At 44.5% G+C, this 26199-nt stretch overlaps 1 protein-coding gene across 1 annotated transcript; it reads right to left on the reverse strand.

Moving 5' to 3' along the window:
- Nucleotides 1-226: 226 nt before the first annotated feature.
- slc45a2 (solute carrier family 45 member 2) lies at nt 227-25611 on the reverse strand. The gene is made up of 7 exons (XM_014129320.2): nt 24743-25611; nt 21823-21999; nt 12521-12879; nt 9688-9828; nt 8687-8810; nt 2412-2617; nt 227-488 (listed from the first exon to the last, which is right to left on the reverse strand). The coding sequence occupies exons 1-7, from the start codon at nt 25212-25214 to the stop codon at nt 261-263; spliced, it is 1707 nt and encodes a 568-aa protein (XP_013984795.2). The 5' UTR covers nt 25215-25611; the 3' UTR covers nt 227-260.
- Between the last annotated feature and the right edge of the window lie 588 nt (nt 25612-26199).

The following is a 26199-nucleotide window of genomic DNA, read 5'->3' on the forward strand; positions in this document are numbered from 1 at the left end:
ATATTGGTTAAAAGCCTCGCCTAAGGGCACACCATTAGTATGCCCCATCTGTCTTCACCAACATATTTTTTAGAACATCTACTGGTATAGCAAATGGGGAACATAGGGAGGATGAGAGGAACACATTGATCTGCACAGTTTGTTTTGCCTTGCTCAAGAGCATATGAAGCAGCTTTTAATCCATTTACAAAAACCTTAATGGGGTGTAAGGAAGAGGGAGACGAGGTTAAAGGGTATAAGTAAATATCTTTATTAAGAGGTTATTCCACGTATCTGATGAAGAGGGCGATGAACAGACAGCCAATTAGAGACATCGTCGATGCTGATAGGACCACCACAATCACACTTCCTGCCATGTTAACCAATGCCCCCAGTCCCGCCCCCACGATGATCTGAGCCAGCTGCACCATACACGTGAGCGCTGCACAATCCACGCCGGTGCCTCGATCCTGTCCTGCAGGATTCCCTTTCCCCATCTTTCTCTGCAACTGGTGTCACAACAGGAAGAATCCATTTTAGAAATGCTACTTACTGTATAACAAACACACTCTCATAGTCACACACGCCGTCCACAGTCCACCCAGTATATGACATGTTGTGAAAGAACATGTTGTAAAACTAAAGGAAATGTAACCTGTTGTGACACATTACAAGAACAAGAGCAGCTGGGGAAGTCTTTTGTGAACATAGCCTAGTAAGCAGAATTACAAGCAATGCTTCAGCTCCAAATCAATAAACTAGTTATCACAAATCCCCTTCATGTCCTGCTCTAACGGGAGCTAATAGATTGATAGGAAATGGAGCTGAAACCAGATATGTTTGGTCTGATATAAATCAGTGTAATTGACTAATCTATCAGAGGGAAATAGTGGAAAAACAGACATGAACATGATAGTGATATGAAAGAAAAGTACAATGGTGGAAAACACTTTTGCTTTGTCAGTTGGAGACATTGTTGGAATCTTCCATCTGTTTGATTATGCAGTATTAGTCTTTCCCTAACTCTTGGTGAAAGCAGCAATTTAGGGATTATATGTTTCAAAATTAATCAGCCTCGTGCATTGGCAGACTGGACTACAGTTAGTAATTTGGGGTCTTTATTGCTGAATTGATGTTCTCATGTGGATAACATATCACTTGCCTATAAAAAAAGCAATATATGTATTTTTTTTAAATCATACTTTCCGATTTTCATTGAGATAAAATGTGCGTTTCATCAATCTAAATTATTTGGATCAAATGTATTTCCCCACGTCCTGAGATTATAGAATATACGTCTACTATTTTCACAATTAGACATGGAGCGCTGTCCAGAGATGCCCTTACCGAAGCTGACAGAAAGTGTTGAATCCAAAGTGAAGTGCAGATTGGCTAAACTGAATCTCATTAATCCCTTTTTTCCATCCAAAGCCAAGCCTTTCCCTTTTTACATAATGAAAGGGTGTTTACTGCTTAGCCAAAGCACTAACAGCAGCTTGTCTAAGCGAGGCCTGTTGAGCAACAGCATTATGGAAAGGAACAGGTTGTCCGATCGGTCTGTAGAGACAGGGGAGGGTGTTTGGGAGGCCTGTCTGTTTTGAAGGGCACACCTGCTCTTCGCATGGGGCCCATGCTGACCAACACAGCGTTGACCACTCAACATTGACATGCTCAACAGATAGCTGGGCTCTATGGCCTGGCAAATAGTCATGCTCATGGGGAGTGGGGAGACGGGGGGTTGGGAGGACAGAAGGTCACCCATCTGTTGGTGAAGGGAAGTGGTAACGTAATCAGAAGCAGCTCTAGTGATGCACGTGGGTCCACTCTGTCATTATCTCACTGTATTAAGACACATTTGGATGCCAATCCTCACCACTCCTTGTCTTATAATACGCTCTTCTTTGGAAGGGTGATGGGTATTGATTTAGACAGTGTGGGAATCAATTCAAAAGAAATGCGGGTATAGAGTTGTTTTCCCTGAATGACATTCAAGTATTCCAGAGAAAGCAACCTATAGTGGGATTACCTATGCAATGTGAATTACAAGTGATTCATGACACTCTCGTTGGACAGAAAACAGAATAAAGACTAAATCAATAAATAGAATTAGAAAGTAACTCTACGCCTTCATGAAGGCGAAAAGGGGAGCGGTGATACATGACACATGGTGAGTATTCAAGTTACAGATGTGCATCACTCGATGTATGAGCTACAGACAGGTGGTGGATGAGGTTCGCAACGACTACACATTATTAGCTTGTAACGTAAGCTGCCACAGCCTCAGAATGTACAATCCACTATCAGTTCCAACTATCTGAGGTGTGAGAGAGTAGCCTGGTCCCAGATCTGTTTGTGCAGTCTTGCCAACTCCTATGGTCATTGTAGTGGCACAACCAGATCTGGGACCAGGCTATGAAAGAGAGGGTACTGACCTCCTCCTCACGGTGGTACTCTGAGATGAGGTTGAAGGGGATGGTGTACAAGGTGCTGGACATGACTCCGAAGACACTGCACAGGATGAGGGTGGTGATAATGTTGGGGAACAGGCCGATAAGACTGGTGCCCAGACCAAACACAAAGTATCCTACGAAGTAGAGCCCCTTCAGACCGATGTAAGGCAGCAGCAGCCTCTGGACATCTGCAGACACATCAGAGAGAGAGGGAAGGAGGGGAGGGTGGAGAGAGGGTGAGAGGGAGAGCGAGAGCGAGAGAGAGAGAGAGAGAGAGAAGGAGGGGAGGGTGGAGAGAGGGTGAGAGGGAGTGTCACGCCCCGACCGTAGAGAGCCCATTTATTTCTCTATTTGGTTAGGTCAGGGTGTGATTTGGGTGGGCATTCTAGATTTTCTATTTCTTTGTTGGCCGGGTATGATTCCCAATCAGAGGCAGCTGTCTATCGTTGTCTCTGATTGGGGATCATACTTAGGCAGCCCTTTTCCCACCTGTGATTGTGGGATCTTGTTTTGGTACTGAGCTTATGCCCTACTGAACGTATCGTTTTCGTTTTGTATTTATTTCGTTTTTTGTTTCAGTGTTCATCTAATAAATATGATGTACGCTTACCACGCTGCAACTTGGTCTCCTTCTTACGACGAACGTGACAGAAGATCCCACCAAAAACGGACCAAGCAGCGTGGCCAGGAGGAGTGGACATGGGAGGACATCCTGGACAGCAAAGGAACCTGGACGTGGGAGGAGATCCAGGCCGGAAGGGATCGCCTCCCATGGGAACAGGTGGAAGCAGCAAGGGAGGAACGGCGACGAGATCGGGAGTCACGTGTGACCGGTCAGGCACCGTGTTATGCGGTGATGCGCACTGTGTCTCCAGTGCGCATTCACAGCACGGAGCACTCAGTGCCTGCGCCCGCATTTGCCGTGCTAGAGTGGGCATTCAGCCAGGACGGATTGTGCAGGCTCAGCGCTCCTGGTCTCCGGTGCGTCTTTCGGCCCAGGATATCCTGCACCGGCTCTACGCACTGTGTCGCCAGTGCGCCTTCACAGCCCAGTGCGTCCTGTGCCAGCGCCCGGCACTTGCCGGGCTAAAGTGAGCATCCAGCCAGGACGGGTTGTGTCAACCCTACACTCCAGACCTCCAGTGCACCTCCACAGCCCAGTATATCTTGTGCCTGCTCCACGCACCCGGCCTCCAGTGCGTCTCTCCAGCCTGGTACGTCCTGTGCCTGCTCCACGCACCCGGTCTCCAGTGCGTCTCCCCAGCCTGGTAAGCCCTGTGGCAGCTCCACACACCAGGCGGACAGTACGTCTCCTCAGTCCGGTGAGACCTGTTCCGGCTCCACGTACGAAGCCTCCAGTGATGATCCATGGCATGACGCCTCCAGTGATGATCCATGGCCCGTAGCCTGTAGTGATGATCCATGGCACGAAGCCTCCAGTGATAATCCATGGCACGAAGCCTCCAGTGATGATCCATGGCCCGGAGCCTGTAGTGATGATCCATGGCACGAAGCCTCCAGTGATAATCCATGGCACAAAGCCTCCAGTGATGATCCATGGCCCGGAGCCTGTAGTGATGAACCATGGCACGGAGCCTGCAGCGACGGTCCCCAGTCCGGAGCCTGCAGCGACGGTCCCCAGTCCGGAGCCTGCAGCGACGGTCCCCAGTCCGGAGCCTGCAGCGACGGTCCCCAGTCCGGAGCCTCCGGCAACGTTTCACAGTCCGGAACCTCCAGAGACGGTCTACAGTCCAGAACCTCCAGAGACGGTCCACAGTCTGGAACCTTCAGAGACGGCTTACAGTCCGGAACCTCCTGAGACGGCTTACAGTCCGGAACCTCCTGAGACGGCTTACAGTCCGGAACCTCCTGAGACGGCTTACAGTCCGGAACCTCCTGAGACGGCTTACAGTCCGGAACCTCCTGAGACGGTCCACGGTCCGGAACCTCCTGAGACGGTCCGCAGTCCTGAGCCTCCAGAGACGGTCCGCAGTCCAGAGCCTCCAGCGGCGGTCGGCAGTCCAGAGCCTCCAGCGGCGGTCAGCAGTCCAGAGCCTCCGGCGGCGGTCAGCAGTCCAGAGCCTCTGGCGACGATCTACGGTCCGGAGCCTCCGGCGACGATGCACGGTCCGGAGCTTCCGGCGACAATCCACGGTCCGGGTCCTCCGGCGACGATCCACGGTCCGGAGCTTTCGGCGATGACCCCCGAAATATAGTCGCCACCGAGGATGGCGGATCCGCGAGCAGAGCGGGGTCTACGTCCCGCACCGGAGCCTCCACCGAGGCTAGATGCTCACCCAGACCCTCCCCTATTGTGTCAGGTTTTGCGGCCGGAGTCCGCACCTTTGGGGAGGGGTACTGTCACGCCCTGACCGTAGAGAGCCCATTTATTTCTCTATTTGGTTAGGTCAGGGTGTGATTTGGGTGGGCATTCTAGATTTTCTATTTCTTTGTTGGCCTGGTATGATTACCAATCAGAGGCAGCTGTCTATCGTTGTCTCTGATTGGGGATCATACTTAGGCAGCCCTTTTCCCACATGTGATTGTGGGATCTTGTTTTGGTACTGAGCTTATGCCCTACTAAACGTATCGTTTCGTTTTGTATTTATTTTGTTTTTTTGTTTCGGTGTTCATCTAATAAATAGTGATGTACGCTTACCACGCTGCACCTTGGTCTCCTTCTTACAACGAATGTGACAGGGAGAGAGAGAGAGATTTCAGCTTTAACCCTCCTGCTGTGTTCCGGTCAAATTGGAACTATTTACATGTTTTCTCTCTGAAAAATGTAGTTCATTTAATCTGATTGTCACAAGGTTCCATGACTTTGTCCACAAAGGTCATCTGAACACACTAAATACATTTTGATGATTTTAATAACATTTTGGGTGTTTTATTTAACTTTTGTACACCTGTGGTATTCCCGGTCAAAAATGACCGGACATTAGAAATGAATGAGTGAGACTACAATTAGTGTATAAAATTGAGTTCAGGCACATGCCCAGTCATCAGATGGACCCACTTCCATTCCCAGACCCCCACATGCATGTATGTTTGAGCACACACACACACACACACACACACACACACACACACACACACACACACACACACACACACACACACACACACACACACACACACACACACACACACACACACACACACACACACACACACACACACACACACACCTCACTCCCCTTCCATGGCAACCCCCACAGGAACCTTTCCCCAATATAATCTTTCCCCCACAGGAACCACACCTGTTGGCATTCTCACAAACAATCGCAACATTGTTTCAATAATATATAGAACTTTTCTCACAGCTCTGGTATATAAAGCTTTTTTGAGGCCTTGCTCACAATTCATTCTGTGGCAGCACAATGACCAAACGATATACTGTATGTGAGGCTCTTGATCATATCTTTGATCATGACACTGGTGAGGAGGAGAGAGTCCTTGTTAAACTTTGACACAAAGTAGTCTGTGATAAATAGCACAATATGTTTCATCTGAGTATTTGTTATAGTCAAAATAATCCATACATTGCTTTTTTTTTAACTCAAAAACGAGTTGTATGAGCTCAGGTCATTGAGGCCTACAGGCCATAAATGGCAAATAGAAGTTCAAAACGTGTAATGTTCACAAGAACTTAAGTTGATAAAAAGATCTTACACAACATTAGGTGATAATATATGTATTATTATGGATTTATAATCAGCTATAATGGGGCGGTCATTTTGTACCAGGAACACAGAATGAATTAACATGAAACAAACACAACAGAAGGGTTAAACAGTATGTGGACTGGTACTGCCAAGTAAGCCTTTTTTGTTACATTATATACTACTGTTAATAAACTGGGTGATTCGAGTCCTGAATGCTGATTGGCTGACAGCCATGGTATATCAGACCATCTACCACGGGTTTGACAAACATTTATTTTTACTGCTCTAATTACATTGGTAACCAGTTTATAATAGCAATAAGGCACCTCGGGGGTTTGTGATATATGGCCAATATACCACGGCTAAGGGCTGCGTCCAGACACTCTGTGATGCGTCGTGCGTAAGAGCAGCCCTTAGCCGTGGTATATTGGCCATATACCACACCCACTCGTGCCTTATTGGTTAAGTATAAGAACACAGAACGTGTCCAAGAAGACTGCATGTATAATTAAGTAAGGCATAATCAACAAGTGGCTATGCATTCTATGGAAAATAATGAATAACGTGGAAGGTGTGTTCCATGACACGCTAGCGCTCCAGAGCGCTCGTTTAGTTTTACCTGTTTTTCTTTTGACATTTCTTTGTATATATACAGTACCAGTCAAAACTTTGGACACACCTACTCATTCAAGGCATTTTCTTTATTTTTACTATTTTCTACATTGTAGAATAACAGTGAAGACATCGACATTATGAAAAAACACATATGGAATCATGTAGTAACCAGAAAAGTGTTAAACAAATCAACATGTATTTTAGATTCTTCAAAGTAGCCACCCTTTGCCTTGATGACTGCATTCTCACAATCAGCTTCATGAGGTAGTCACCTGGAATGCATTTCAATTAACAGGTGTGCCTTGTTGAAGGTTAATTTTAAGTCAGACACCTTGACTTTTTCAACATTTTGTCACGATACAGCCTTATTCTAAAATTGATTAAATGAGACATTTTTCCTCATCAATTTTCCTCACACAATACCCCATAACGAAAAAGCGAAAACAGATTTTTTTTTTTACATTTCAAAACAGAAATACCTAATTTACATAAGTATTCAGACCCTTTGCTATGTGACTCGAAATTGAGCGCAGATGCATCCTGTTTCCATTGATCATCCTTGAGATGTTTCTACAACTTGATTGGAGTCCAACTGTGGTGAATTCAATTGATTGGACATGATCTGGAAAGGCACACACCTGTCTATATAAGGTCCCACAGTTGACAGTGCATGTCAGAGCAAAAACCAAGCCATGAGGTCGAAGGAATTGTCCACAGAACTCCGAGACAGGATTGCATTGAGGCACAGATCTGGGTATCGGAACCAAAAAATTACTGCAGCATTGAAGGTTCCCAAGAACACAGTGGCCTCCATCATTCTTAAATGGAAGATGCTTGGAAACACCAAGACTCTTCCTAGAGCTGGCCGCCCGGCCAAACTGAGCAATCGGGGGAGAAGGGCCTTGGTCAGGGAGGGGACCAAGAACCCGATGGTCATTCTGACAGAGCTCAAGAGTTTCTCTATGTAGATGGGAGAACCTTCTAGAAGGACAACCATCTCTGCTGTGCAAAGTAGCTGTGTAGCGACGCTCCCCATCCAACCTGACAGAGCTTGAGACGATCTGCAGAGAAGAATGGGAGAAACTCCCCAAATACAGGTGTGCCAAGCTCGACTCAAGCCTGTAATCGTTGCCAAAGGTTTTTCAACAAACTGGTTGTGCCACCTTTAGCTGCAACCAAACACTTCCTGTAGTTATTGATCAGTCTCATGTCGCTGTGGAGGAATGTTGGTCCATCTTCCATACAGAACTGCTCTAACTCAGCAACATTTGTGGTTTTCAAGCATGAACTGCTCGCTTCAAGTCCTGCCACAACATCTCAATTGGGATTAGGTCTGGACTTTGACTAGGTCATTCCAAATCTTCAAATGTGTTGCTTTTTAGCCATTTTCACGTAGACTTGTGTTTTTTGGATCATTGTCTTGCTGCATGACCCAGCTGCGGTTCACCTTCAGCTCACAGACGGATGACCTGACATTCTCCAGTAGAATTATCTGACACAACACAGAGTTTATGGTTCCTTCTATTAAGGCAAGTCATCCAGGTCCTGAGGCAGCAAGACATCCCCAAACCATCACACTATCACCACCATGCTTGACCGTTGGTATAAGGTTCTTACTGTGGAATGCAATGTTTGGTTTTCGCTAGGCATAATGGGACCCATGTCGTCCAAAATGTTATCATTTTGATTCACCTGTTCATAGAACATTCTTCCATGAGTCTTGATGATCATCCAAGAGTCTTCCAGGTGCTTTTTGGCAAACTTGAGTCAACATTTTGGACGAGATGGGTCCCATTATGTGTTATTTGTAAACTCAGGTTCCCTATCTAATACTGGGTTTTGGTTGAAGATCTGATAACATTCACTATCAAAAATATGCAAGTAGAGAAAATCAGAAAGGGGGCATTGAGCTAAATCACATGTAGACATTCGCTGACTCCAATAATGTCTTATGCTTGCTGCGACACGACTTACAGGAGTAAAGAGCAGAGGAGACGGCGTTGATGCAGAGACCCCAGCATCCAATCTCCACCCCCCTCTCATACCGCTCGTAGGCTGTGGAGTTATGGTCCGCATATGGGTTGCCCTTATACACAATCTGTCAACACACACAATCAACTCAACCATTATTTGACACAAGTTATGACTAAGTATGATAATTATGATAATCACATACAAAATGGAGGCAAAGTCACCCCCACAAATAATCAATAAAAGTGGTGGTATGGGTATTGAGGATTGAGATAAAAGCTAGTGCCTGCATGAAGTGAGGGATAATGATGATGATTATGATGTATTCGCTTTATAGTGCATGTGCTGTACAGTAGCTTATAACAGTTAACAAGCTCCATCCCATGTGTTATCACATAGCTGCCAAAGCCTGTATCAACATCATAAGCCATCTCTGTGCCACAGCTCTCTATTGACACAGCCAGAGCAGGGTTTGTTCACGCCTGGCATGCTGCTCAATCTGCCTCAGTCTGCCTGCAACCACTAACTCACCATGACCACCGTGTAACTGCGGCCTGTGTGAGTGCTTGTAGCATCCAGATCAGCCGTGATCACTATAAACTCCTGTCTGTCATTACAGACCAATTCATCTGAGCACACAAAACCAATCAGCGAACGCCGTGACGAGAGACTACCCACCAATCAGGGTTTGTTGTGATGGAGCTAAACCAACAGAGGAAGCCTATTAATGAACACCACGGCGAGCATTTTGCTATCGCCTAACGTTGAAGACGACATGAGAATTTAAATTGGGTGAAAAGATTCACTTCTTTAATGACCACTGTCAAATAACAGTAGTCATTGGCCGTGAATGAGTGATAGTATTAGTTTAATGTTTAACGGTAGCTACACTGAACGAACGACCCACTCCTCCCGCCGCACAGACACAGAAACAGACCCGCGTACACACACACACTCTCACTCCATCTCTCACTCCATCTCTCTCTCTCTCTTTCTCTTCTCACCTGTCCCATGAAGTCTGTGAAGAAGAGCATGTTGCAGAGGAAGGCAGTCCATCCCAGCAGGTGACTGACACAGAGACAGCGGTAATGACTTGGCATGTTAATCATGGCCATGAGACATGACTTCAGAGTCATCCTCTTCTGCTGCAGTTTAGAGAAACACACCGGGTCAGGCCATGAGACTTCAGAAGGACTCACACGGGAACAACAGGGGGTCAGAACAGAGGGAATTAAAAAAGAACAAGGAACAGTAGGGGTCAGATAAGAATAAAGAGAGAGGTCAGATGAAGACTTTTAGCTAATGAAAGATATACTAGCCTTATCCGGCAAAAAATCCTGTTTTAACAAGTCAGGAACCGAGGGGGGAAAAAAAACAAAGGACAAGGGATTAAAGAAATGGGTGAAATAAAATGTACTGTGTGTTCTATTTCTTTAATCGTGTTCTGGTTTAGTATAGTAACTAATGTTCTCTCGGATTGAACGCTTTTTTATATTGTGTACATGTACACAGTGTGGCATGACAGCATACAATAAACTGATGTTATTATCCCCAAATAAATTCCCAATCAACATTTTCTAGGAATTCTGTAAAGTGGCTGTACCCATCGAAATAGAATATGAAAATCTATGGTTGCACCGAAGTACCCTGTCTGACTACTGTGATAATAGAGGACCCTTGCCTGCTAGAATGGTATCATCTAAGAACATACAGTAATCATTCCTGTCTCTTTTCATAAAATGTTGAATAACTGAAAAGTCAGTCATAATTCATTTCCAGCTTTAGTTACACGCTGGGCATAAATACAGTCATTACATTTCCATTGTTATGGTGCTGAATTAGATTGTTGAACACTAGTCTGGGTTTCAATGTGTCTCTTTCAGAGCACTGGTTTGAATGGCTGTCTGAGCCTTACATGTCATGTAATTCATTTAATTCCAGGGGCTGAGTTACCGATACCTGTAGCAAGTGGCGGATTTAGGTAGAGGCCATCTTGCCGGGGGCGGCACGGGGCGCCCGCACAAAAAAATTCGGAATGGTGACATTTGCGCGATCGGTTTTGTATTGCTCATTTGCACATCATGTCAATGATATCATGTCACCGTGTGGGCCTGTGGGTCAATTAACCTTGTCGGAGTGGGCGCCCTGATTATAGTTTGTGAGCTAGGCAGGCTACTGTCTGGGAAGGTCTCCCACTCAGAAGTATGAGATGGGGAGGGGCGCGGGGGTAGGTTGACCTGAGGTCTCCCCACTGGAAGCCTGAGGTAGGGGGAGCGGGAAAATCTATAAAAAAGTGCACCTCTAAATTTGTACAGTACTAATGCAATTAGTAAAATCAGTCACACTATGAAATGCTACCAGATAAACCACAATTCATTCATAATACTGATAACATATAGTTTCACAGACATATTGTTGCATTTTTTTCTGGTTTGTGCGAAATCGTTAAGAATAATATAAAACCAGTCTGCACACCACCAAGGTGAATTGATTTAGTCTTGACTCTTGGTTGACAGTGTAGGGGGATGGGTAATATACTGATGCTCGAGTGCCAAATCAACATTTGTCTTTGTTACTTCTTTTTGATATTTATTAGTCTTATTTTTGTATATATTTGTATATATTTATATACTTTGAAATGTTATGATTACAAGCTACAACCGCCACTGCCACAGTACAGTATAACGATGGTTTAAATGGCTTTCTCGTGTGAGGTGACATTGCAACCTTTTAGTGGTTGTTCTACACTCTAGCCAGACCTGATGACTGCCTGGTCTAATCAGCGTCAAGGTAACCATGCATGTAATCCAGCTGACGCTGGTAACTAAGAAAACCTGTTTCCTCCATTAACACTAGGTTTGGGAACAGACAGACACAAGTTACTGTTTCCTGCTTCTTTAAATAACTGCATGACCCTTGTCCTCTAACAATCCTGCTGTCTCCAATCCCCACCTCCCACCTTCTCTATCCACTCTCCTCTATCCAAACCATATATGGAAATTATACACATTGAAATTGTGTAAAATTCTAATTATGTGGTTACTATGGCATTGCCTGTGGAGTGGTCACCATTGTCACACACCAGAGCAATGCTACACCATAGAGGCGTGAAAGCACATATCTCACACAGCGATGCCACATTTGACTAAGGACGCAGACCACTCGCAATGCTCCAAAGAGAGATATGCACACCCAGACTGTTTGCGTAGTCTAATATGGAGAGTATTGAAACTCATGGCTTTATAAATGACTTGTTCTCATACTTAAAGCTCAAGCATTCATTTTGCGTTATCAGTATAAAACAGTCATTGTTACTACTACGTAAGTACTTTACATAATTCCCAGGCTTTAACCTTTCAAAGACAAACCTAAAGTCAGAGCCTGGAGCCTGGGGGTCAGGGCTTGCGTGCGAGCAGCGTTTAGTGAGACACGTGTCAGAAAACACAAAGGTCACACTATACTGTGTAAATAGTATATAATACATATCTCCTCACGAGGAAATCAAGAGCTTTTACCCAAGGAGATACTCGAGAGGTAGTCACCTCTTTTTAAGTGCCATAGAAGTGCCATGAGATATGAACATAAAACCCTAAATCAAAGCATGTATACTGGAGTGTACATTAAGATTACTCTACGGTGTGATCACATTCTTCTTAATAAACACTGATGCCATTTAACACTGATGTGTTTCAAAGGATTTGACATTCCATTAGTGTGTGTAGTTTCATAGACTGATCTCTTTGTTTTGTTACCTGTAAAACACAGTATTGGTATCAAAGTCAGGATCTCATAGAGAAGGTCAGCCAGACTAGACTTCATGGTGTGTCTTTGACATACCTCTTTGTTGGGTTGCTTGGCACTGGATGTGACGGAATTGGCTTCCCCCAGGGCAGAGAATGAACGAGGCCGGAGGTCTGCCTCCGACTCTTGGGACATTGATCCATGCAAGGATCCATAGCCACCACTGCTGCTGTGTGTGCTGAGGAGGAGGAGTGCATTGGGGGTCATCACGTCCAAGCTAATGTCCTTGGCCAGGGGTGTCTCTGGGATGCTGAAGAGATGCACGATGAGGAATACCATCCAGGTCAGAGCAGAGAAGAAGTAGATGACCTGGTACTCTGACCCCAGCAGTCGGCCCAGGGACGAGTGACCCCAGTCCATGGCTCCCACGAGGTACCCAAAGGCACCCCCAAGCCCTACAACAGACAACAGGCACAATAGAGATTGGTTATCAGGTCAGTTGGTGGGGTCCTAGGCCATTGGTCATAGCAGAGTCATCAGACGGCATCTGCAATCCAGGAATTGAACTGAACATTTTTAAAAACATTTCATCATTAATAATAATAATTTGGAGGGTGGTTATATTTGTCCTATTTCACACATGTACAAGTATGTATCATACACGTGTGAATTGGTAATGTGTTTTTTGCATATGCAAACTCCCCGAGACACCCTCTGGGAGTGGGGTCACGGCTTTAGGTCTTAACATTAGGATTAAGTGTCTTGCTCAAGGGCACATCAGCAGATTGTTCACCTTTGTCTGATCTGAATTTGAACTATTAACCTTTCGCTTACTGGCCCAACGCTCTAACCGCTAGGCTACCTGACACCATTTTGCCTGTGGTGGTTTTGAATTTTCCAAGGAAGATAACGTGGGCTGTATTTAATAAATACAGTGTCTGATTTATAAAATAATGCTTCTTGCATCTGAATGTAAAGCTCATGTCACAATGTAATGTTTAGGCTGGGTGATCTCAGAGAAGCTGGGAGTAATGTTGTGATAAATGAGTTGTCACGTAGTACGATCCTGCACACAGATAAGTGGCTTGTTCTGTCAGACATATCCCTATAATTTGGACATACAGTGGGGGAAAAAAGTATTTGATCCCCTGCTGATTTTGTACGTTTGCCCACTTACAAAGAAATGATCAGTCTATCATTTTAATAGTAGGTTTATTTGAACAGTGAGAGACAGAATAACAACAAAAAAATCCTGAAAAACGCATGTCAAAAATGTTTTAAAATGATTTGTATTTTAATGAGGGAAATAAGTATTTTAGAAAGTGTTTATTAGAATTTATTAGAAAGTTAATTTAATAATTTATTAGAAAGTGAAACTTTAGAAAAAAAATACAAAACAAATAAAGAATAAACAAACCGTGACTACAAAGCAACTACACATAAACAATATCCCATAACCCACAAGTGAAAAACAGCTACTTAAGTATGATCCCCAATTAGAGACAACGATTACCAGCTGCCTCCAATTGGGAATCACACAAATCACCCAAACATAGGAAAACTAAACTAGAACCCCACATAGAAAATAATAACTAGAAAAAACCCCTGTCATGCCCTGACCTACTCTATCATAGAAAATAAGAGCTTTCTATGGTCAGGACGTGACAGTACTTCCCCCCCACCCACCCACAAAGGTGCGGACTCCGACTGCAAAACATGAAACAAAAAAGGAAGGGTTAGGGGGGGGGGGGGTCTAGTGTCGGCGGCGCCTCTGGTGCAGGACGAAGAACCCTCTCATCCTGCGAATCCGTCAACATCTGAGGTGACTCTGGTGCGGGCCGAAGAACCCGCTCATCCTGCGGGTCCAGCCATGGACCCAGGCTGAACACTGTGCCTGGACTGGGCACCAACGCAGAAGAAGACTGATCGCCGTGCTTAGACTGGGCATCGGCGCAGAGGAAAGCTCCGGCCATGGAGCTTGAGGCTCTGGGCCATGGACCGTCTCAGGAGGCTCCGGGCCGTGGACCGTCTCAGGAGGCTCCGGGCCGTGGACCGTCTCAGGAGGCTCCGGACTGTGGACCGTCGTTGGAGGTTCCGGACTGTGAAACGTCGCCGGAAGCTCTGGACTGGAAACTGTCGCCAGAAGCTCTGGACTGGAAACTGTCGCCGGAAGCTCTGGACTGGGAACCGTCGCCGGAAGCTCTGGACTGGGAACCGTCGCCGGAAGCTCTGGACTGGGGACCGTCGCCGGAAGCTCTGGACTGGGGACCGTCGCCGGAAGCTCTGGACTGGGGACCGTCGCCGGAAGCTCTGGACTGGGGACCGTCGCCTGAAGCTCTGGAACGGGTAGGCGCACTGGAAGCCTGATGAGTGGGGCCGGCACAGGTAGCACCAGACTGGTAACACGCACCTCAGGGCGAGTGTGGGGAGCAGGCCCAGGACGTACCTGACTGAGGATACGCACTTCAGGAAGAGTGCGAGGAGGAGGCACAGGACGTACTGGACTGGGAATGCGCACTGGAGACCTAGTGCATGGAGCCGGCACAGGTGGTGCCAAACTGGTGACACGCACTTCAGGGTGAGTGCGGGGAGCAGGCACAGGACGCACTGGACTGTGGAGGCACACTGAAGACCTGGTGCGTAGAACCGGTGCAGGATATACTGGACCGTGGAGGTGCACTGGAGGTCTGGAGCATAGAGCTGGCACAACCCGTCCTGGCTGGATGCCCACTTTAGCCCGGCAAGTGCGAGGTGCTGGCACAGGACGTACTGGGCTGTGCAGGCGCACTGGCAACACTGTGCATAGAGCTGGCGCAGGATATCCTGGACTGTGAAGGCGCACTGGAGGCCTGATGCGTGAGGCCGATACAGGTAGCACCGGACTGGTGACATGCACTTCAGGGCGAGTGCGAGGAACAGGCACAGGACGCACCGGACTGGGAAGGCGCAGTTGAGGGAGAGTGCGAGGAGCAGGCACAGGATGCACCGAACTGGGAAGGCGCACTTGAGGAAGAGTGCGAGGAGTAGGCACATGACGTACCGGACTGGGGACACGAACTTCAGGGAGAGTACGAGGAGGTGACACAGGACGTACTGGGCTGTGAAGGCACACTGGAGACCTGGTGCTTATAGCCGGCCTCAATTGTACCGGAACTTTAACACACTTCTCAGGACGAGTACGGGGAGCTGACACAGGACGTACTGGGCTGTGAAGGCGCACTGGAGACCTGGTGCGTATAGCCGGCCTCAATTGTACCGGAACTTTAACACACTTCTCAGGACGAGTACGGGGAGCTGACACAGGTGGCATTGGACGACTAACACGCTCCTCAAGGCAAATGCCATGCACACTACGCCAAACCAACAGCTCTCTCTCTTCACTCTCCTCCAATTTATCCAACAATTCCTCGAAAGTCTCTAAATCTCCCCTCCGTCCACTCTCCTCCAATTTATCCAATAACTCCTCAACGGACTCTGACTCATCCCAATATTCCTCTTCGCTCTCCGACTTGCCCCTCAGCCTCGCCGACCAACCCATGTGCCCCCCCAAAACAATATTTTGAGGTTGCTTCTTGGGCTTGTGTCGTGGCCCGGAACCCTGTCGTCTTCGCTGTCCTTCCTTCACCGCTTGCGTCTCCCGCCATGGAAGGCGATCCTGTCCTGCCAGGATTTCTTCCCAAGTCCAGGATCCCTTCCAATCAAGAATTTCTTCCCAAGTCCAGGACTCCTTCACCTGGTCACGCTGCTTGGTCCTGGTCGGATGGGATATTCTGTCACGTTCGTCATAATAATGATCAGACCAAGGCGCAGCGTGAGTAGCATTCCACATAATTTATTAGAAAGTGAAACTTTAGAAAAAAATACTAAACAAATAAAGAATAAACAAACCGTGACTACAAAGCAACTACACATAAACAATATCCCATAACCCACAAGTGAAAAACAAGCTACTTAAGTATGATCCCCAATTAGAGACAATGATTACCAGCTGCCTCCAATTGGGAATAACACAAATCACCCAAACATAGAAAAACTAAACTAGAACCCCACATAGAAAATAATGACTAGAAAAACCTCCTGTCACACCTCCTGTCCAGCTTTCTATGGTCAGGACGTGACAGACACATTTTCTATAGGATTTAGGTCAGGGCTTTGTGATGGCCACTCCAATACCTTGTCTTTGTTGTCCTTAAGCCATTTTGCCACAACTTTGGAAGTATGCTTGGGGTCATTGTTCATTTGGAAGACCCATTTGCGACCAAGCTTTAACTTCCTGACTGATGTCTTGAGATGTTGCTTCAATATATCCACATAATTTTCCTCCTTCATGATGCTGATCTATTTTGTGAAGTGCACCAGTCCCTCCTGCAGCAAAGCACCCCCACAACATGATGCTGCCACCCCTGTGCTTCACGGTTGGGATGGTGTTCTTCGGCTTGCAAGCATCCCCCTTTTTCCTCCAAACATAATGATGGTCATTATGGCCAAAAAGTTATATTTTTGTTTCATCAGACCAGAGGACATTTCTCCAAAGAGTACAATCTTTGTGTGCAGTTCCAAACCGTAGTCTGGTTTTATTATGGTGGTTTTGGAGCAGTGGCTTCTCCTTGCTGAGCGGCCTTTCAGGTTATGTCGATATAGGACTCGTTTTACTGTGGATATAGATACGTTTGTACCTGTTTCCTCCAGCATCTTCACAAGGTCCTTTGCTGTTGTTCTGGGATTGATTTGCACTTTTCGCACCAAAGTACGTTTATCTCTAGGAGACAGAATGCACCTCCTTCCTGAGCGGTATGACAGCTGCGTGGTCCCATGGTGTTTATACTTGCGTACTATTTTTTGTACAGATGAACGTGGTACCTTCAGGCATTTGGAAATTGCTCCCAAGGATGAACCAGAGGTCTACATTTTCCTGAGGTCTTGGCTGATTTCCTTTGATTTTCCCATGATGTCAAGCAAAGAGGCACTGAGTTTGAAGGTAGGCCTTGAAATACATCCACAGTTACACCTCCAGTTGACTCAAATGATGTCAATTAGCCTAACAGATGCTTCTAAAGCATGACATAATTTTCTGACATTTTCTAAGGTGTTTAAAGGGACAGTCAACTTAGTGGATGTAAACTTCTGACCCACTGGAATTGTGATACAGTGAATTATAAGTGAAATAATCTGTCTGTAAGCAATTGTTGGAAAAATTACTTGTGTCATGTACAAAGTAGATGTCCTAACTGACTTGCCAAAACTATAGTTTGTTAACAAGAAATTTGTGGAGTGGTTGAAAAATGAGTTTTAATGACTCCAACCTAAGTGTGTGTAAACTTCTGACTTCAACTGTAAATCACCGACAATGTCACCAGCAAAGCACCCACCCATCATCACTCCTCCTCATCCATGCTTCACGGTGAGAACAACACATGCGGAGATCATCCGTTCATCTACTCTGCATCTCACAAAGACATGGCGTTTGGAACCAAAAATCTCAAATTTGGACTCATCAGACCAGAGGACAGATTTCCACTGGTCTGATGTCCATTGCTCGTGTTTTTGGCCCAAGCAAGTCTCTTCTTATTATTGGTGTCCTTTAGTAGTAGTGTCCTTGCAGCAATTCGACCATGAAGGCCTGATTCACACAGTCTTCTCTGAACAGTTGATGTTGAGATGTCTGTTACTGTGAAGCATTTATTTGAGCTGCAATCTGTGGTGCAGTTAACTCTAATAAACTTTTCCTCTGCAGCAGAGGTAACTCTGGGTCTTCCTATCCTGTGGCAGGCCTCATGCAGAGAGACAGTTTCATCATAGCACTTGGTTTTTGTGACTGCACTTGAAGAAACTTTAAAAGTTCTTGAAATGTTCCGCATTGACTGACCTTCATGTCTTAAAATATTGATGGACTGTTGTTTCTCTTTGCTTATTTGAGCTGTTCTTGCCATAATACGGACTTGGTATTTTACCAAATAGGGATATCTTCTGTATACCACCCCTACCTTGTCACACCACAACTGATTGCCTAAAAAGCATTAAGAAGAAAATTAATTCCACAAATTAACTTTTAACAAGGCACACCTGTTAATTGAAATGCATTCCTTAGACAATTATGCATTGTCATCAATTATGCATTGCGTTTGAGAACCTCAAACTAAGATTACCTCATGAAACTGGTTGAGAGAATGCCAACAGTGTTCAAAGCTGTCATCACTTTTTTCGTTACTACATGATTCCATATGTGTTATTTCATACTTTTGGTGTCTTCACTATTATTATACAATGTAGAAAATAGTACAAATAATAATAAAAACTATTGAATGAGTAGGTGTGTCCAATCTTTTGACTGGCACTGTGTGTTCCATAAATTCTTCATCCTGTATCCTACAATGATATACCTGCATGTAACTGAAACATTGTCATCAATTATGCATTGCGTTTGAGAACCTCAAACTAAGATTTCACTTCACTGCACTACTCCCTGACTACTATAACAAATAGCATCTCTCGAGCCATATAAATAGAATTATACGGCAGGCTATATTTGCATGTATACTGTATATCTCTGGTCCTCTCCTTCCATTATTGCAAATGGTATATTATTGCAGAGAAACTTGGAAACTTTATACATTTTTTTGTATCTATCCATAGAGGCAGTTTGGAAAAAGTCTGCATCTGCATTATTAGTTGGAGATACACAGTGAGTTAGAAAAGACATTGAACCAAAGACCATGAAACCCATTAGCATTCCGCATGCTCAGACAGCTAATCTCTAAAAACATCCAGCTATATAAACAACTCTAGTTCTAAAAGAATAATCAATTCATACTTCAAAGAATATCTTGGACATGGCATGTTTCAACAACTGTCATGTTAAGTATTTTGTTATATACACTACCGTGCAAAAGTTTGGGGTCGCTTAGAAATGTCCTTGTTTTTGAAAGAAAAGCAAATTTTTTGTCGATTAAAATAACATCAAATTGATCATAAATACAGTGTAGATATTGTTAATGTTGTACATGACTATTGTAGCTGGAAACGGCAGATTTTTTAATGGAATATCTACATAGGTGTACAGAGGCCCATTATCAGGAACTATCACTCCTGTGTTCCAATGGCACGTTGTGTTAGCTAATCCAAGTTTATAATTTTAAAAGGCCAATTGATCATTAGAAAACCCTTTTGCAATCATGTTAGCACAGCTGAAAACTGTTGTTCTGATTAAATAAGCAATAAAACTGGCCTTCTTTAGACTAGTTGAGTATCTGGAGCATCAGCATTTGTGGGTTCGATTACAGGCTCAAAATGGCCAGAAACAAAGACCTTTCTTCTGAAACTCGTCAGTCTATTCTTGTTCTGAGAAATGAAGGCTATTCCATGCGAGAAATTGCCAAGAAACTGAATATCTCGTACAACGCTGTGTACTACTCCCTTCACAGCGCAAACTGGCTCTAACCAGAATAGAAAGAGGAGTGGGAGGCCCTGGTGCACAACTGAGCAAGAAGACAAGTACATTAGAGTGTCTAGTTTGAGAAACAGACGCCTCACAAATCCTCAACTGGCAGCTTCATTAAATAGTACCCGCAAAACACCAGTTTCAACGTCATCAGTGAAGAGGTGACTCCGGCATGCTGGCCTTCTAGGGAGAGTTCCTCTGTCCAGTGTCTGTGTTATTTTGCCCATCTTAATCTTTTATTTTTATTGGCCAGTATGAAATATGGATTTTTCTTTGCAACTCTGCCTAAAAGGCCAGCATCCCGGAGTCGCCTCATCACTGTTGACATTGAGATTGGTGTTTTGCGGGTACTATTTAATGAAGCTGCCAGTTGAGGACTTGTGAGGCGTCTGTTTCTCAAACTAGACACGCTAATGTACTTGTCCTCTTGCTCAGTTGTGCACCGAGGCCTCCCACTCCTCTTTCTATTATGGTTAGAGACTGTTTGCGCTGTTCTTTGAAGGGAGTAGTACACAGCGTTGTACGAGATCTTCCGTTTCTTGGCAATTTCTCGCATGGAATAGCCTTCATTTCTCGGAAAAAGAATAGACTGACGAGTTTCAGACGAAAGTTATTTGTTTCTGGCCATTTTGAGCCTGTAATTGAACCCACAAAGCTGATGCTCCAGATACTCAACTAGTCTAAAGAAGGCCAGTTTTATTGCTTCTTTAATCAGTACAACAGTTTTCAGCTGTGCTAACTTAATTGCAAAATGGTTTTCTAATGATCAATTAGCCTTTTAAAATGATAAACTTGGATTAGCTAACACAACGTGCCATTGGAACACATGAGTGATGGTTGCTGATAATGGGCCTCTGTACGCCTATGTAGATATTCCATAAAAAATCTGCCGTTTCCAGCTACAATAGTCATTTACAACATTAACAATGTCTACACTGTATTTCTGATCAATTTGATATTATTTTAATCGACGAAGAAATGTGCTTTTCTTTCAAAGACAAGGACATTTCTAAGCGACCCCAAACTTTTGCATGGTAGCGTATGTATTTGTGTATTTTCATGCATTTATCCACTAATTGACTCTCAACTTCGTCACCTCTAAATTCACAGGCTAGTAAAGTTTTTGAGTTGTGAGGGTAGTCAAAATTAAGTTTGGGGTGTTTTTTTATGTTTAAGTCATGTGACTGCAATGATAAAACAGTACAAAAGAGAAATATCATAACAGCCAATTCTTGTGTGTCAAGAAAAAACACACACATTCCTCCAAATACCAGGGCTACGGTGACTAGCAGGTCATGTGCCTCCCCTCTCTCTCTCAGCTCCAACTCATGACTCCAACACATGACTGAGTATCTGCTGGATTAGGACCTACTGAACAAGCTCACACCACCCTGTGCCGGCTTCCCTTGCAATCAGCTGAGTCCACGCACTCGCTCGCTAGTACACTCGAATACTTACTCACGAGCTTGTTGACTGACGCACTCACTGTGCGAGCTCTGAGGGCCGGGCTTCAGGTTACTAAACAGCCACTTAAAAGTACAGAGCATACTGAGAGGTATTTACATCACATGTGAATATGCACTCTGTGCTGCAGGGACCCTCTCCTCCCCACACCCAGACATGCACTCTGCACACTGCACTGAGCCAGTGATCCCAGTCCGGCTGCCTCACATGCACTGTCTAAAATAACTTCATATAAAGGAGTGTAGATTGGGACACCAGTTTTCTTATTCCATAACAATCACATTAACTACATGACAACAAAACTCTGAAAATATACATATAATACCAATATAAAAGTAAACCTATATCAATAAAGACAGCAAATAAAGCAATGAATCTCCACATTTGCCTACCAATTTGAATTTCTATATTCCCACAAGCATAACAGTAAGAGCCTTTCACTAAAACAATATTGAATCTGACTAGTGGGAGGGAGGTTATATAATATTTTTCTTACCTGTGAGAAGGGCATGGTAGTGCAGTCCTCTTTCCTTGTCTGTGTACGAGCAGACGTCAAAGAGGTAGGCCTTGACTGGCCCATCGATGAAGTCTGCTGCAAAGTCAAATAGCACCACTCCAAACATGACTATGACGATGGCCCATATCCTCTTCAATGACCTATCCTGTACTAACGCTGCAAAAGAGGAAAAAGACAGGAGTTTACTTCAAGTTACAGATTCAGTCTGTCCGATTTTTCACTCGTTACTACAACTAGATCCACTTTCAATAACAGATAGTTCTGAATGCTTTTTTGTGTTTGTTTAGGATGAGGCGTAGCAGCTGAATCATGTCAGTTTGCCTTAAGAAGTACATCTTTCACTCAGCCATTAACTTCAAGACAGACACTGGCCCAGCTGACGTTTACAGACGTGATGAGACATATTTTCCAGGGCTTCTGAGGTAAACAGTGGATTTGTTAACAACTTGATCAAACACATTTGATCATGTAGTTTCAGTACATTGATACTTACGGTTTCATCAAGATCGATGGGGGCTAATACAGTCATGTATTCACCACATAGCAAGGAACAGCATGTTTGAAACCACATTCCTTTTGTTCAACACAATGCAAGGGCAGTTCAAAAGGCACATTTTTTTGGGGGGGGGCCTTTAAAAAGAAAATAAACTAAAATTTAAACAAAACACATTGCCAGCATGGCTCTGTCTGGCTAGAAAAACAACTCCTACTTAATTGTATGTTAATATCCTCAATCTGACACTGTGTACAACATTTGTATTAGTAATCACAGTATCTAGTGTTGATGCTCATCAAAAAGAGATACTGTTGCAAATCAGTCAGAATAATTGTCATAATTATGTTGTGCACCCGGCGGAGCACAAACAAACAGAATTATGTCCTTAATCTTGAGTGAGAAACAATTGGCTAACAGATTGCAGCAGAATTAAAACCTACCCAGCCGTATTTAAATTTGGGTGATTACTAATGCCATTACAAATCCCAGTTGGGTGTTGTGTTGCAGTCTTATTAGGCATGCCGGATGTATTGAGGCCTACGTTTTGATCTTGGAGAAATTCAAGAACTTTCCTCAAAGCTTAGTTTTATCCGTTGTATCCACATATACTGTACTTTACACTACAGTAGCTAACACACAGGGTGTGCATTGTCACAGATCCCGTTTTACTATTTCCTAGTGTTGAAGAATGGAAATAATCATCTTAACAAAAGTACTGTAAGTGGTCACACTATGTATTGTACAGTACTATTACAGAGAAGGTGAAATCCGGCATAACCGAAACCAACAATGAAGGCATTCACTGAAAACAAAAAGTTAGGTTGTCAGATCAATGTACGATACTGCTGCAAAAATAAATCCAATCCAAGCCCTTACGGAGAGAATTCATTTCCATATTTTAGTATTATTCTACTTACATTTATACTTTTCAATACACAAGCACAGCTCAACTATTTAAAAGTATTTGAAATATGTATTTTGACCCAGGTCTTACCAGCTAACCATAGACCTGACCCAATAAATTAAACAATCCCTTTTCAGTAAGCTCAAATTCATGGACGGACATGAAAATGAACAACATAAACAACAGTGGATATAACAGTTTGTGAAAAGAGGTATGGGCCGAACATGTACACTGAACAAAAATATAAATGCAACATGCAACAATTTTAAAGATTTTACTGAGTTACAGTTCACAACGTTGACATCAGCAAACGACTCGCCCACACGATGTCATACACGTGGTCTGCGGTTGTGAGACAGGTTGGAGGTACTGCCAAATTCTTTCAAACGACATTGGCTTATGGTAGAGAAATTAACATTCAATTCTCTGGCAACAGCTCTGGTAGACATTCCTGCAGTCAGCATGCCAATTGCACGCTCCCTCAAAACTTGAGACATCTGTGGCATTGTGTTGAGTGACAAACTGCACATTTTAGAGTGGCCTTTTACTGTCCCCAGCACGAGGTGCACCTGTTAATGATCATGATGTTTAATCAACTTCTTGATATGCCACACCTGTCCGGTGGATGGATTATCTTGGCAAAGGAGAAATGCTCACTAACAGGGATGTAAACAAATCTGTGCACAACATTTGAGAGAAATAAGCTTTTAGTGCGTATGGAACGTTTCCGGGATCATTTATTTCAGCTCATGAAACATGGGACCAACACTTTCCATGTTGCCTTTACATTTTTGTTCAGTGTACGTCTCAGTATTTGCAGAGGTGTAAAGATATGCCATATCTCTTTCATTTCTGTTCTTTGCAGATAGTTTTTCCCTTGAGACTCAGGATTGTGTCCAGCACTCATATTAAGGTTTCAATAATTGCTGTTGTGCAAGGCCTGCGGTCGAGCTCATTTTTTTGAACACCTTGTGCAATCAACTTGGTCCAGTCAAAATAATAGGAACATTTGACCCTTCTGTCTAGACATACTAAGACACCCTCTCATTAATAGTTATGAAACACATTCAACTGCCAGACAAACACACACACATCTAAATTATGCAGTGACGTGTCTGTAAATATGTAATATTCTTCTTCGATTTCAGTTATTGCCCTCTTCTGGCAGCTGTTAATTAGTTTGACTGTCTGAGCAAAATAATCTGGTGTTCAGATAATTTAATTAGTCGTTTGAGTTCAGAGCGCGATACCCTCATGTTTCTCTTAAGGTAGGGGTGGCTCGGGCAGGGCGTTAAAAAAAATATTTGCATTTTCTATCAACATTGAAACAGCCCATTAATTAAGCACAAGTTTAAATTAAATATACTACGTATGTTAAAGTGAAAGTATTTTGGTTTCTCATATACAAGCTGCCCAACTCCATGACAACTATTGAAAAAACATAGACCAGTTCTCACATACATTGTAGAACACTATGCCTGATAGCCATGGGCTCTTACCAGATATGACTGCATCTCCATTTAGAAACAAGGTAAGGCCCATCAGCATCATAATCCCCAGTGCGAGGATGTAGGGCCTCCGTCGGCCCCACGGGGACCTGCAGTAGTCGCTGGCCGAGCCGATGATGGGCTGCAGCAGAAAGCCCAGGATGGGGCTGATCAGCCACACAAGGCTGTACAAGCTCTGAGGGAGTCCGACACTAAGAAGCACTGGCGTGACGAAGGCTGCCTCCACCGCATAGCAAAATTCCCTTCCAAACATCACCATGCCATGCAGCAGCAACCTCCCCCGAGACCGCCTGGGAAGCTCCACCACCCCAAACACAACGGGCTCCATACTGTCCAAGTAGTCCTCCTTCGTAGACTCCCTACAGTCCACACTCCCCACTGAGTAACAGCCCAGACCTGTGATGTGTGTTCTGGGCTCCGGAAGCCTGCATGGCTGGGGTTGGTCCCCTGTGAGGAGGGACATAGCTACTGGGGGAGATGAAGGGTGTATGGGTGTAGCTCTCAGCCCGCTTGTCAATGGCAAACTGCCCAATCTCTGCTTCTTGGCTCAAGCTAATTCTCTACTGCATAGCTGAGCAATGAGTCCAAGTAGCCTCAAGTCCTGATCTGAGGCAAGGAGAGGAGAGGCTGAAGAGATTGGAGGAGAGATGGGGTGTGGCTGCTGGTTTGATTTAGATGAATGAAGTTTCAACTTTCAGTTTTTTTTTTTTTAAGCACGTGACTAAGATTATGGCTTTTTAACCCCATTTCACCACACTACATTCCTTTACATCAAAATTAGTTCCATGAAATTATCACCTAATGGTGGATTACCAGAAATTCAGTAGTCCTAACAGAGAGAATTGGATGACAGGAGAATGACAAGAGATTAATTTACAACTCTGCAAAAGCATGTTACATTGCATGCGTATCTGAATCCTTGCTTTCTTGTTTTTATGCAGTTCTCTCACAAGGGCTCTTTTGTGGTCTGCTCGTGTGCACATCAGGTTGATCAAGTGATGTAGCATGTGATCCCCAGGGAGAAAAGGAGTTGTAACCCTTTGATGGAAGAGTGGAGGGGGGGATGGAGGAGGATGACCAGCCAATGTATTTACTGGAAGAGAAGCCTGGATGCATTACACTGGATGCCCAAAGACAAGGATGTACCCTCGGCAGTTAAGTTATTTCCTCTATGTATTAAAATTCTAAAACGTTGTTAGTATTTGTCATGAGACACTGGCTAGTTGCCTCAGTCATGTGAGACGTTGAGGCAATTCCCAGGGGTTCTCATGGGAACCATGCCCGCCGCCCACGTCAGAGGAACCAAGGGAGGCGTCAGACAGATTTAAAGGCCACATTCTCACCAGACCCCGAGTCCTAGGGTCACTGACATAGATACATTGTGTTCCAGAGTTAAAAATACCAATGAGTGAGGGCTAGGTACGGTCACGTGTTTGAGGGGACAATAG

Source organism: Salmo salar, chromosome ssa01, assembly GCF_905237065.1.
Source record: "Salmo salar chromosome ssa01, Ssal_v3.1, whole genome shotgun sequence".
Classification (NCBI taxonomy): domain Eukaryota; kingdom Metazoa; phylum Chordata; class Actinopteri; order Salmoniformes; family Salmonidae; genus Salmo; species Salmo salar.